Consider the following 14,305-nt stretch of genomic DNA (forward strand, 5'->3'; position numbering starts at 1 on the left):
TCTCTGCACGTGAGATGGGTTTCTTGAATATAGCACACTGATGGGTCTTGACTCTTTATCCAGTTTGCCAGTCTGCGTCTTTTAATTGGAGCATTTAGCCCATTTACATTTAAAGTTAATATTGTTACGTGTGAATTTGGTCCTGTCATTATGATGTTAGCTGGTTATTTTGCTCAGTAGTTGATGCAGTTTCTTCCAAGCCTTGATGGTCTTTACATTTTGGCATGTTTTTGCACTGGTTGTTCCTTTCCATGTTTAGTGCTTCCTTCAGGAGCTCTTGTAGGGCAGGCCTGGTGGTGACAAAATCTCTCAGCATTGGCTGGGCGCGGTGGCTCACGCTTGTAATCCCAGCACTTTGGGAGGCCGAGGCGGGCGGATCACGAGGTCAGGAGATCGAGACCACGGTGAAACCCCGTCTCTACTAAAAATACAAAAAATTAGCCGGGCGTGGTGGCTGGCGCCTGTAGTCCCAGCTACTCGGAGAGGCTGAGGCAGGAGAATGGCGTGAACCCGGGAGGTGGAGCTTGCAGTGAGCCGAGATCGCGCCACTGCACTCCAGCCTGGGTGAAAGAGCAAGACTCCGTCTCAAAAAAAAAAAAAAAAAAAAATCTCTCAGCATTTGCTTGTCTGTATTTTATTTCTCCACTTATGAAGCTTAGTTTGGCTGGATATGAAATTCTGGGTTGAAAATTCTTTTCTTTAAGAATGTTGAATATCGGCCCCCACTCTCTTCTGGCTTGTAGAGTTTCTGCCAAGAGATCTGCTGTTAGTCTGATGGGCTTCCCTTTGTGGGTAACGCAACCTTTCTCTCTGGCTGCCCTTAACATTTCTTCCTTCATTTGGTGAATCTGACAATTATGTGTCTTGGGGTTGCTTTTCTCGAGGAGTATCTTTGTGGCATTCTCTGTATTTCCTGAATCTGAATGCTGGCCTGCCTTACTAGATTGGGGAAGTTCTCCTGGATAATGTCCTGCAGAGTGTTTTCCATCTTGGTTCCATTCTCCCCGTCACTTTCAGGTACACCAATCAGACGTAGATTTGGTATTTTCACATAGTCCCATATTTCTTGGAGGCTTTGTTCATTTCTTTTTATTCTTTTTTCTCCAAAGTTCCCTTCTCGCTTCATTTCATCCATTTCGTCTTCCATCACGGATACCCTTTCTTCCAGTTGATCGCATTGGCTCCTGAGGCTTCTGCATTCTTCACTTAGTTCTCGAGGCTTGGCTTTCAGCTCCATCAGCTCCTTTAAGGACTTCTCTGCATTGGTTATTCTAGTCATCCATTCGTCTAATTTTTTTTCACAATTTTTAACTTCTTTGCCATTGGTTTGAATTTCCTCCTGTAGCTCGGAGTAGTTTGATCGTCTGAAGCCTTCTTCTCTCAACTCGTCAAAGTCATTCTCCATCCAGCTTTGTTCCGTTGCTGGTGAGGAGCTGCGTTCCTTTGGAGGAGGAGAGGCGCTCTGCTTTTTAGAGTTTCCAGTTTTTCTGCTCTGTTTTCTCCCCATCTTTGTGGTTTTATCTACTTTTGGTTTTCTTAGCAGATCTTTGAATAACCTTTTTTTGTTACTCATTTTCTACATTTATGCTTAGTGTTATATCTTTATTAGCCTGATTTACAAGATTAGAATTTACAACTCAATATAAGAGATTATTTTTGGCATATTTCTTATTTGAAGGAGTTATTCACTGTCATATACATTGCTCCAGGTAAAGCTGGAGCTGCTTTCTTGGCCCCGTTTAATGTTGAGCTGGCACAGCGTTGACATCGCGGTCTGTGTTGAAGCAGGAATCATGGAGCCGTGCTGACTCCGGGGTTTCAGATAACTGACTAGCTGTGTGATCTTGTGCAGTTACTTAACCTCTCTGTGCCTCATTTTCCGTAACTGTGAAATGAGTGTCGGACTTTCTTTAGGGTTGTTGTGAAGATTAATTAAACAAGCTAAACATGGAAGGTGCTTAAAGGAGTGCCAGGCACGTTCTGAGTGCTAAGCGCCATCAAGTAGCCGGTTTGTTTTCTGTGTCCTCCTTGGCTATACTCTGCCACACCCTGTGGTGCTTGAACCACTTGGTTATAAACTGCACACCTTATCCTTCTTTAGGGCAGTAGGAAACCGTTCGGCAAATAACCTCTTCCCGTGCACTAAAGTTGCCCCATGGTGTTTGAAAGCCTTTGTACACTTCCAAAAGGTAAGTGGTCCACTTGGTCAGTGAAGGAGTCTTTGCTGAGTGCCGGCGCCTCACACAGAGGTGTGCGCCCTGCTCCAGGGATGTCTTTATTCAAGGCTTAATTCTGTAACTTTAAGTGTTTTCTCATTTTTAAAAACAGTTACATCTTAGAATGTCTGTGTGGTGCTTTGTAATTGTTCATAAACGTGGCCTGCTGTGGTCCTTAACACAGTCCTGTACGGCAGACGCGTCCGAAAATAAGGGAACTGAGATGCAGAGATGAAGTAACCTCCCATGGTCACGAAGCACGTAGCAGGCAGTGCTGGGACCTGAGCTCAGGCCTCTGACCCAGACAGGCATCCTCCAGAGCACACCCTCTGCATTGCTGGCCTTAAAGCTTTGTTGTGAAGATCAGATGAGATAATGTGTGGGAAAGGGCTATGAGTTTCATAAAACTGTAAGACGGCAGGGCCAGTGCAAACTGATATCCAAAAGGAATGAAAAGACAATAGGATGCAGTAGAAATAAATACACAAACAAATAAATATGCAGGTAAGTATGTACAGGAAGCCATCGAAATCCTTAGGGGGAAAGAGGTGGATTGAGGAATGGCTTGTGTCCATTACAAAGGATTGTGGATGGAGTTGTTTGTTCTTGTCTTTTTCTTTTTCTTTCTTTTTTTTTTTTTTTGAGACAGAGTCTCACTTGTCTCCCATGCTGGAGTAAAGTGGCATGATCTCGGCTCACTGCAACCTCTATTTCCTGGATTCAAGCGATTCTTCTGCTTCAGCCTCCCGAGTAGCTGGGACTAGGCTAATTTTTGTATTTTTAGTAGAGACGGGGTTTTGCCATGTTGGCCAGGCTGGTCTGGAACTCCAGCCCTCAAGTGATCCGCCTGCCTTGGCCTCCCAAAGGGCTGGGATTACAGGCATGAGCCATCGTACCTGGTCAAGTTGTTCATTCTTATATAATATGAACCTTTTCCATCAGCTTGACAATTTGATAATCTAATCGCGTCTTCAGAAATTTTAGAAATTCTTCTGAGGAAGCTCATGCCTGCATTCTCTTTTGTTTCGTGCCCTTTGACATATTAAGTAATTGATTCAATATTAATTTGCACTTGTTTCTGTTTTTTAGCAATTTTGTATGTCCTTGTTCCACTTCCCTTACTAAAGGATAATCTTTGGTTTTTTTGCAGAATGGGCAGGGTGGGGGCCTAGAACTGCATCTTTTGTGCATTCTTAAGTATTTCTCAAACTCTTTAATAGTGTGAGTGGCACATACAATAGATGATCAGTAAATTTTGCTTTGTTGCCTGAAAATTTTAGATGAAATAAGCAAGAGAGGTCTCTTAAATGCTTATGGAAGATGTTTGTCATTAGTTGAAGGGTTTATTGACTATAATTGTTATGTATGCCTATAATTGTTTTACTCTGGATATTTTTTTGCTTGGAAGACATATTTCAGTGTTGCAAAAATAGTGTTTTTCTCCCCCATACAGATGCAAACAGTTCCTCTTCCAGAGCCTCCGTTTGTGGAATTTTTGTGGATTTTGCCTCAGCTTCACACCATCAAAAGAGTCGGACTCAGGCCCTTAAGCAAAAGTAGGTGTATTGGGAAAGCAGCCAAAGGTGTTCAGGGTTTTAGCTTACTTTTCTTTCACATACTTTTAAAAAATCAAGTTTTAGCCGGGCGCGGTGGCTCACGCTTGTAATCCCAGCACTTTGGGAGGCCGAGGCGGGCGGATCCTGAGGTCAGGAGATCGAGACCACGGTGAAACCCCATCTTTACTAAAAATACAAAAAATTAGCCGGGCGTGGTGGCGGGCGCCTGTGGTCCTAGCTACTCGGAGAGGCTGAGGCAGGAGAATGGTGTGAACCCGGGAGGCGGAGCTTGCAGTGAGCTGAGATCACGCCACTGCACTCCAGCCTGGGCGACAGAGCAAGACTCCATCTCAAAAAAAAAAAAAAAAAAAAAAAAAAATTGAGTTTTAAATTGCATTTTTACTACTGTTTTTTTGGGATATATGACTTAATTTGTACTACACTTTTGTGCTGAGCTCTTGTGTTAGTAGAGCAGGTGTGTGAGCTGCTATATACCACGTGCTGATGTTGGATGTTTGTCCTTACATGTCTGGCGCACAGTTGGAGCTACCCTGGGAGTAAATTGAGAAATCTGTAAAATATAGAAATCTATAAAAGATAGATTTTCAAGTCAAGGGTCTATTGTACTAAGCCCAGATATGACTGAGGAGTAAATGAAAAAAAAAAAAAAAATATATATATATTTTGAGACAGAGTTTCACTCTTGTTGCCCAGGCTGGAGTGCAATGGCGCGATCTTGGCTCACTGCAACCTCCGCCTCCCGGGTTCAAGCGATTCTCCTGCCTCAGCCTCCTGAGTAGCTGGGATTACAGGTGCACGTCACCATGCCTGGCTAATTTTGTATTTTTAGTAGAGACAGGGTTTCTCCATGTTAGTCAGGCTGGTTTCGAACTCCCGACCTCAGGTGATCCGCCTGCCTTGGCCTCCCAAAGTGCTGGGATTACAGGCATGAGCCACCATGCCTGGCCAGAAAATAAAGATTTTTAAAAGTGGGTTTAAAATCTCTTATCACCTAGCTCAGTACATGGCCTTCCTTAGTCAGTACTCAATAAATATTTACTAAATGAAGAAATCAATCATTAATAATAAAAGTGGCTAGGCATGGTGGTATATGCCTATAATCCCAGCACTTTGAGCACAGGAGTTCAAGAGCCTGAGCAAGGAGGAGTTCAAGGGCCTGGGCAGCGTAGTGAGACGCACCTGTGGTCCCAGCTCCTGGGGGTCGCTTAGGTGGGAGATGGCTTGAGCCTCAGAGGTAAAGGCTGCACTGAGCTGTGACTGCACCATTGCACTCCAACCTTGAGACTGCACTGAGCCGTGGCTGCACTGTTGCACTCCAGCCTGGGTGGCAGAGCAAGACCCTGTCTCAAAAAAGAAAAAAAAAATACTAATAAAGGTGACAGTTTTCACAGCAGTTTTGCTGCCCTTATATTTTGGTTCTCCTGTGGAGGTAGCAAAACTAGTTTCTGGCCCCATGGCTGTTTTTTTTTTTTTTTTTTTTTAACCTGATTCAAGTTCTCAGAAAACTACATATGGTTTAATGCAATTTTTATAAACTCAGAAATAAAGCTACACAGTATGTTGTTTAGACTTATATAAATATGAGATAAAATTATATTTTGAAAAACAAGAAAATGATAGCCACAAAATTCAGTCTAGTGATTGTTGTGGGCAGTGGGGGATCTTGGAATGTGTCAGAGAGGAGCCACCAAGTAGATACAGGTCATTGGTTGCCTTCCCTCCCTTTCCCTTTCCCTTCCCTTTTCTTTCTTTTACGTCTTCTGCTTTTGAGACAGGATCTCACTCTGGCACCCAGGCTGGAATGCAGTGGCATGATCTTGGTTCACTGCAGCCTTAACCTTCTGGGCTCAGGTGATCCTCCACCTCAGCCTCCTGAGTAGCTGGGATTACAGGTGTGCACCACCACACCCAGCTAATTTTTATATTTTTTTATGTAGAGGCAGGGTCTTGCCATGTTGCCCAGGCTGGTCTTGAACTTCTGGACTCAAGCAATCCACCCACCTCAGCCTCCGAAAGTATTGGGATTACAGGTGTGAGCCACCGCGCCCGGCTGGTAATCTGGTAATTGGTGGTTTTCTAGTTAGGTCCTAGGATGTTAACTAGATTGATATATAATGTACAAGTAGATTATATGGATTATTTTGGATCAAAAATTATATTAAATATTTTAAAAGAAAAATTTAAGAAATGAAAGGCTGAAACATAAAGGGATTGATGATAAATAAAAGTAAAAAAGTTTTTGAGGAAAATGTAGGAGTCCACACTTTATACGAGTGTGGGTGAGTTCTGGCATTTGTGTGTTGTAAGGAAATACAGAGAAGAAAAATAGTATAGAGGCACTTTTACTAGTAGATACACATTTAGTAAATCAACTTGAAATTTGAGGGAAAATAGATACCTGCTTCACAGTATACCCAAGATAAATTCCAAATGGATTTAAAAAAAATGAAAAAAGAGCACAGATAGTGTAAATGGTTATTTCAGTGATAAGAAAGGACTTTCTAAGAATAAAAAGAATAAAAATTAAAAAATAAAAATTACTGGAATGTACCTCAAAAATTAAATTTCTGTAAGGTAATATTGTCCATAAATTTGACAAAATTTAAAGGTAATTGACCAATTGGGAAAATATATTTGTAAAATATATGATAGAGACTTATTATCCCTAATGCATAAAATGTTTTTATAATTTAATAAGCAAAGTTAAATGACCCTAGTTAAAAGTGGGCATAGATCATATAAGACTGGAGATCCAGTCAGGAAAACAATAATTTGGGTACTAAACAGAAGGATGTGACACAGGGAGTGAATTCTATAGGTGCTGGAAGAGCTGAGCTGAGCGGCAGCAGGGCCCAGGAACAGCTCAGAGATTGGCCGCAGCAGGAGCCACCCCTTCCCCTGAGCCGGAGAGGCTGGGCAGTCAGGAGCCGGAGCCATGGCCGGCCTGCTGGGGCCACAGGAAAAACCTGTCAGTGGCTCAAGGTAGAGAGGTAGAAAAGTAATGTGTTTGCTTATTTTCTCTTACATTATTCCGCAGTCTCTCACCACATGGCCCCAGGGTGGTAAAGGAGACAGAGAGAATTCACAACAGAAAAAAATTAGGCTGTCAGTAAATGTATGAAAATATGTTCTGTCAGAGAAATGTATGTTGAAACAATAGGATGAATCTTTCTTTTATGAAATAGGCAAGGTATTAAAAAATGATAATACTTAGGCCAGGCGCAGTGGCTCATGCCTGTAATCCCAGCACTTTGGAAGGCTAAGGCGGGCGGATTACCTGAGGTCAGGAGTTCGAGACCAGCCTGGCCAACATGGTGAAACCCTATCTCTACCAAAAATACAAAAATTAGCCAGGCGTGGTGGCACATGCCTGTAATTCCAGCCACTTGGGAGGCTGAGGCAGGAGAATCGCTTGAACCTGGGAGGTGGAGGTTGCAGTGAGCTGAGATTGCGCCACTGCACTACAGCCTGGGCAACAGAGCAAGACTCTGTCTCAAAAAAAAAAAAAAAAAAGATAATACTTCAGTACTGATGAGAATGTAGAGAAAAAGCTTGCTTGAAACAAATTGGTACAACATCTGCATAGGCAGCGTTCTATCAAAATGATGGATACTCTGAGGATATAATGTCATGAAAAACGCTCCAGTGATACGAGAAAAGCATCTTACAAAAGAATATGGACAGAGTCCTACTTTCTTGATGGAATGGCTTGTGTCAGAGAAATCCTCCAGCTAAAACAACTGTAAAAGTTGGATTTAAAACAACAAAAACACTCCAGCTGATTGAATATACCGGGGCAACCAAGGCCGCTGGGCCCTGAAGAGTCGAGGTCCTGGAAAGAAGGGACACATGGAGGCGATCCCTGTTTCCACTCAGGTTTGCGTCTTGATTTCTCAACACAATAGAGTGAAACAGAAAGATCTGATGGCCTAGAGCATGTGACGTTCGCACAGGGTCGAGGGGACGAAAATGGAAGTGAGAGCCTTCCGGTGGGAGAATTTCTGATAAAACATCCTAGGCTTCGGTCGAGCCTCCTGCAGGCCTGTGCTCTAGGAAGCAGGGCAGACCTGGAGGAGTGTGAGGAGAAGGATGGGGGGAGGAGGAGGAGCAGAGAGCAGACCCGGTGGCCGAGGCACCTGGATGTTGGCTGGGTCGTTCAGTCGGTCATTCACTGTGCATTCATTGAGCACCGGCTGTGTGGCGATAACAGTAAAGGAAAGAAACAAAAATCTCTGCCCTTGCGAGTTTATATCCCAGTGAGGAGTAACAAACAATAAATATCTTAAGGATTTGACCCCGGGCACACTAATGTTAGGGTGAAACTTAGGAAAGGAAAACCCAGCACAGGCGATGGAAAAGGAACCGTTTGTGAAGCAAGAGGAAGCCACGTGGGTGCGGCGTTTCAGTGCCTGTGGGCCGAGGGCGATTGGCTGTGTCAGGCCTGTGGGCCGAGGGCGATCGGCTGTGTCAGGCCTGTGGGCGGAGGGCGATCGGCTGTGTCAGGCCTGTGGGCGGAGGGCGATCGGCTGTGTCAGGCCTGTGGGCGGAGGGCGATCGGCTGTGTCAGGCCTGTGGGCCGAGGGCGATCGGCTGTGTCAGGCCTGTGGGCGAGGGCGATCGGCTGTGTCAGGCCTGTGGGCGGAGGGCGATCGGCTGTGTCAGGCCTGTGGCGAGGGCGGCTGTGTCAGGCTGGGCGAGGGCGATCGGCTGTGTCAGGCCTGTGGGCCGAGGGCGATCGGCTGTGTCAGGCCTGTGGGCCGAGTGCGATTGGCTGTGTCAGGCCTGTGGGCGGAGGGCCGTTTACTGTGTCAGGCCTGTGGGCTGAGCACGATTGGCTGTGTCAGGCCTGTAGGTGGAGGGCCATTGACTGTGTCAGGCCTGTGGGCGGAAGGCGATTGGAGCGTGAAAGGCAGGTCAAGTCCTGGGGGAAGCACAGAGGTTGGCTGTGGCCTGGAGAGGAGCGTGGCCCAAAAATCTTACTGGCTGCGTGGTCTGACCATGGCGCAGGTGATTAGACAGTCAGTATGTCAGCTCCTGAAGTCAAATGAATTGGTGCTTACGAACATCCCAGGCATATATGTTGTGTGACTTGATTTTGTGTTAGCTCAGGCATACGCATTAGAACGGTCACACATCAGGTTAGTGACACACACACGAAGCAGTTGGGGAGCAAGATCACCAAATGCCAGGGTCACACACCAGGTTCCCACGACTGTCTACTGCTCAGTTATTTTTAACAACTGTTAAATATCTCAGACTCACCCCAGCCTGAAGCTAGGTTTCTGACAATAACATGCATTTAACTCTAAGTTTACTTCTGTTCTCCTATACTTCCCCACATATATTATTCAAGTTAATTTTTGTCTTGTTTCCAATTTATTTCAAAGGATGCGAAGTACAAAACTGCTTCGGCTCATTGACTTAGACTTTTCATTTACTTTCTCTCTCTTGGATCTACCACCAGTAAATGAATATGACATGTATATCAGAAACTTTGGGAAAAAAAATACCAAGCAGGTAAGTATGAGACGTGTTAACTCAGTGATAAAATGTAAGTAAAGTCTAGTAGGATGACTTTGTGTCTTCCTGAATAATGTTCTGCAATATTAGAACTTGGGGATGGTCTGTGAAGGATACAAGCTTAAGGAAAATGGGGACCCATCTTCACATGGGGCCCATTCACCCGAGAGGCCGGGCACAGGCAAAGCCGGAGGCACTCCAGAGCCTTCAGGAACTCCGGTGGGTGATCTGCTCGGAGTGGGGACAGCATGGCTGCTGTCCTGACCTTGGAGGGAAGCTTTATGCTGTGCAAATGTTTTATTTATTTATTTAGAGACACAGTCTCACTCTGTCGCCCAGGCTGGAGTGCAGTGGAGTGATCTTGGCTCGCTGCAAACTCCACCTCCCAGGTTCAAGTAATTCTCGTGCCTCAGCCTCCCAAGCAGTTGGGATTACAGGTGTGAACCACCACGCCCAGGTAACTTTTATATTTTTAGTAGAGACGGGGTTTCACCATGTTGGCCAGGCTGGTCTCGAACCCTGGCCTCAAGTGATCTGCCTGCCTCAGCCTCCCAAAGTTCTGGAATTACAGATGTGAGCCACTGCACCCAATCTATATATTTATTTTTATTTTTATTTGTATAAATTGAGGTGGTACAAGTGCAGTTTTGTTACATGGATCTGTTGCATAGTGGCGAAGGCAAACGTTTTATTTAAAGTCCAACAAAGTGTCAGGTTTGGATTTGTTTCTTGTGTTCCAGGTGAGTGTATAGCAGTCCTACTTGTCAGTTTAAAATTCTTATAATTGAAGAATTTCAATGTATGCAATACTTGTCAAGGTTTTTATAATCTGGACTCACTTAAATTTTTTTAAAATTTAATTTATTAGAGACAAGGTACTAATTTATTTATTAGAGACACTCCCAGGCTGGAGTGTAGTGGACGTTCACAGGCATGATCATAAGACACTGCAGCCTCAGCTTCCCCCATAGCTGGGACCGCAGGCCTGCGCCACCATGTCTGGCTTTGGACTCTCTGTAATTCAGATTATACCTGTTTGATTCTGGAACTCCCGTCTCTCGTGGGTCCCTCAAGGTGCCCTGGTGTATGGCGTTCCTGCTCCGTGTCTGCCTGTCTGTTCCTCAGCGTCCAAGGCCTGTTTTCTGTGTGAACCCTTCCTAGTGACTTACACTGAATTCTTTCTCCTATTCCAGAGTTCCTACAATTTACTATTTCGTGCAATTTTGTACTTCCCTGTAGTATTTCCAATCATTAATTCATTATGTGATGGTCTCACTTCACAACAAGGTTCTAAAGCTTTTGAAGTCAGACGTCATGTCTAACATTTTTCTTACATTCCTGATACTGGTACCACCAATCTTAACACTGTCTAGTTGGTACACTCAATAAAATCCTTTTAAAAGGAGGAAGGTCACGGGATAACTGAAGAAGCTGACGGCTTTTAAAATTTTTAAATTTTTAAATTTTTTTTAAGAGACAGGGTCTTGCTCTGCCACCCAGGCTGGATGGAGTGCAGCAGCAAAATCATATCTCACTGCAGCCTTAAACTCCTGGGACACTCACAGTATTAATCCTGGTTTTGCAGCTGATTCACTCTGACCTTAAGTAGATTATTTATCTTTGGTGGTTTTCCTCATCCTAAAGCTATTAGTAACAAAACTGACTTCATCGAAGCATGTACCTTTTGAAATATATATGTGGTTTTGCAAAACCAGCATGTCCTAAGAAACTAGGATGTGGGCAGGTGAGGTGGCAGTATTTTCAGACTAAAGGGAAATCGTTTGGTGAGACTTTTTGAACACACTTTTGAAAATTAGTCCTGTATGTATCTATATCGAATGTTTAAGCACAGGTTGTCTTTGCATGATTGTTCTTTATGCTTTGATACTTACATTGATAATTACAATGACTCTCATTATTAACTTATTTCAGTAATGACAGATTGCTCCGAAATTGAAACCAATGTTAATTTTGGCATGTTTTTGTTTTTAAGGCATATGTTCAGTGTAACGAAGATAATGTTGAAAGAGACATTCAAACGGAGGAAATAGAGACCAGGGAAGTGTGGACCCAGCACCCGGGAGAAAGTACTGTTGTATCTGGAGGTAACATCTTGCTCTTGAGTGTTGATGGTTGACTCTCTTTACATTCTTTTTTGTTTTATTTTTACTTATTCCCTTTCTGGTTAACTCTCATTTTGTCTTTCTCTTCTGTATGGTTGTTAGCATGTGACAATAGCAGTACCCAATTTTCTTTTAAAGAAACACTAACCAGCAGCCACAGAGCTGCTGAACTACAAGGGGGAGGAGACCTGCTCTCAAGGCCCAGTCTGTGCCATTGCCAGGATTTATGACAGATTTTATTCCTATGTAGAGGGAGAGATTCCACATCCCAAACAACCACTGTGTCGCTGGACCTTTGGAGCACACTGTGTTTTTAACTTGGGGGAAGCCTATTCTCATGAATATGGAATTTTTATATTTTAAGTGCAGTTTGCAAAAATGTTCCATCAATTTATATCGAAGGTCCCTAGAATATATGGTTTCTGCTAAGTACTCTGGAGCGATTTACATGTTGAATACTGGTTTTTCTCAAGGAATTCCCTCTGTATGGCAGGGATATATATTACCCCCTTTTCTCAGGTAAGCCTCACCTTAAGAAAGTAATATACCTAAACTTAAGACTTACATGATAATTAAATTGATTCCTTTGAAAAAAAATTTTTTTTTTTTTTTTTGAGATGGAGTCTTGCTCTGTCACCTAGGCTGGAGTGCAGTGGCATGATCTCAGCTCACTGTAACCTCCACCTCTCGGGTTCAAGTGATTCTCCTGCCTCAGCCTCCCGAGTAGCTGGGACTACAGGCACCTGCTATCATGCCTGGCTAAGTTTTGTATTTTTTAGTAGAGATGGGGTTTCGCCATGTTGGCCAGGCTGGTCTTGAACTCCTGACCTCAGATGATCCACCTGCCTTGGCCACCCAAAGTGCTGGGATTACAGGCGTGAGCCACCATCCCTGGCCTGAATGTTTTTCTAAATGCATTTACAGACTTCTATAAAACAATATGCAATTATTTTTGGGAGTCAACAGTAGTAAATCTAGAGAGTATAGCATGAAGTTTTCTGCCTTGTCCTTCTAGGACTCTTAATGTTGATTTGTTAGGCCTGTTTGAACTCTAAGATGTGTAATGCATGACTATTTTAGAGTCAACTTCGTTGATTTTATATAACCTGTTTTTTTTAGGCAGTGAACAAAGAGATACCTCTGATGCTGTAGTTATGCCAAAGATTGATACTCCAAGGTTATGTAGCTTTCTGCGGGCGGCTTGTCAGGTATACTCAACCTATATATGTTGTGTTCTCTGTGTAAGTGCTTAAAGTTTGATTCTACATAGAAACATAGAAGCTTTTAAGATCTTAAAGTCTTTGTAGCTTGGATAAATCAGAATCAGTTATTCATTTTCAAGTATTATTTTCTTACAGATTATCAGTGGTGCATTCATTAAGCCCTTGTGGGCAGAATGACACTGGGTAAATGTATATCACTGAAGTACTATGTATGTATTTGGATTGTGAATTTTATTATTAATTTCTTACATTTTAAAACAACTATAGACTAAATAGCAGACACGAAGTTGGCAAGGCAAGCATAAATCTAGGGTATTTGAAAATAATAAACTGATTTTAAAGCTGATTTATAAACTGAAAAATTTAAAAAATCCATACAAAGAGACATGGAACAGTCCTGTGAAGCTACAGGTACTTTAGTGGTTATCACCTCATGGCCGTGGGTCTCGTCTGACCCCCCTGCCCACTCCGCCACCCACCCCATCAGTTATTTTGAAACAAATCCTAATCATCTAACTTTGCCTCCAAATAGAGTTCAGTATGAATCTCAAAAAGCAGAGAATGTCTAAAAGAGTAATTAGTAATAACTTATAATGCAGTCAGATATGAAGTTGGCATTCACATTTCCCCAGCTGTCTCATCACTTTCTTGTATGTAAGCTCAGCACTTGAGTCTACTGTGGCACTGAAGAGTGGAACGTTGTGAAATCTCAACACACTAGTTGAGATTAAGGATGATTGTGAAACGTCGACACGCTGGTTGAGATTAAGGATGATTGTGAAACCTTGACATGCTGGTTGACATTTAGGATGATTGTGAAACGTCGACACGCTGGTTGAGATTAAGGATGATCATGAAACCTCGACACGCTGGTTGAGATTAAGGATGATTGAAACCTCGACACGCTGGTTGAGATTAAGGATGATGTGAAACCTCGACACACTGGTTGACATTAGGATGATTGTGAAACCCCGACACACTGGTTGAGATTAAGGATGATTGTGAAACCTCAACACACTGGTTGAGATTAAGGATGATTGTGAAACCTCGACACACTGGTTGACATTAAGGATGATTGTGAAACGTCGACATGCTGGTTGAGATTAAGGATGATTGTGAAACCTCAACACGCTGGTTGAGATTGATGATTGTGAAACCTCGACACACTGGTTGAGATTAAGGATGATTGTGAAACCTCGACACGCTGGTTGAGATTAAGGATGATTGTGAAACCTCGACACGCTGGTTGACATTAAGGATGATTGTGAAACGTCGACACGCTGGTTGAGATTAAGGATGATTGTGAAACCTCAACACGCTGGTTGAGATTAAGTATGATTGTGAAACCTCAACACGCTGGTTGACATTAAGGATGATTGTGAAATGTCGACACGCTGGTTGAGATTAAGAATGATTGTGAAACCTCGACACTCTAGTTGAGATTAAGGATTGTGAAACCTCGACACACTGGTTGAGATTAAGTATGACCTGGTTGAGATTAAGTATGATTGTGTAAGTTCTAAGTGTTCTAGTTCTAGGTTCTAGTGTAAGTTCTCATCTCTAAGATAAGAGAGTGCTTGGGTGAGAGGTGAGGTGGAGAGGAAAGGAGGGAAGACAGAGGGTGACCAGCCTGGGGCCATCCCTGA

At 43.3% G+C, this 14,305-nt stretch overlaps 1 protein-coding gene across 8 annotated transcripts in view; it reads left to right on the top strand.

Moving 5' to 3' along the window:
- The window catches only part of WDR60 (WD repeat domain 60), a 100,859-nt gene that overhangs the window by 52,764 nt on the left and 33,790 nt on the right, over positions 1-14,305 (top strand). For 6 of the 8 annotated variants that reach the window (XM_030826357.1, XM_030826358.1, XM_030826354.1 and 3 more), the window contains 4 exons: positions 3,670-3,772; positions 9,181-9,310; positions 11,307-11,418; positions 12,556-12,644. In XM_030826357.1, the coding sequence (XP_030682217.1) occupies positions 3,670-3,772; positions 9,181-9,310; positions 11,307-11,418; positions 12,556-12,644 (434 nt within the window). Of the gene's footprint in view, positions 1-3,669; positions 3,773-4,865; positions 5,028-7,218; positions 7,670-9,180; positions 9,311-11,306; positions 11,419-12,555; positions 12,645-14,305 lie in introns of those variants that run through there. The other 2 variants (XM_030826361.1, XM_030826356.1) reach the window with 2 other exon arrangements.

Source organism: Nomascus leucogenys, chromosome 13 (assembly GCF_006542625.1).
Source record: "Nomascus leucogenys isolate Asia chromosome 13, Asia_NLE_v1, whole genome shotgun sequence".
Classification (NCBI taxonomy): Eukaryota; Metazoa; Chordata; class Mammalia; order Primates; family Hylobatidae; genus Nomascus; species Nomascus leucogenys.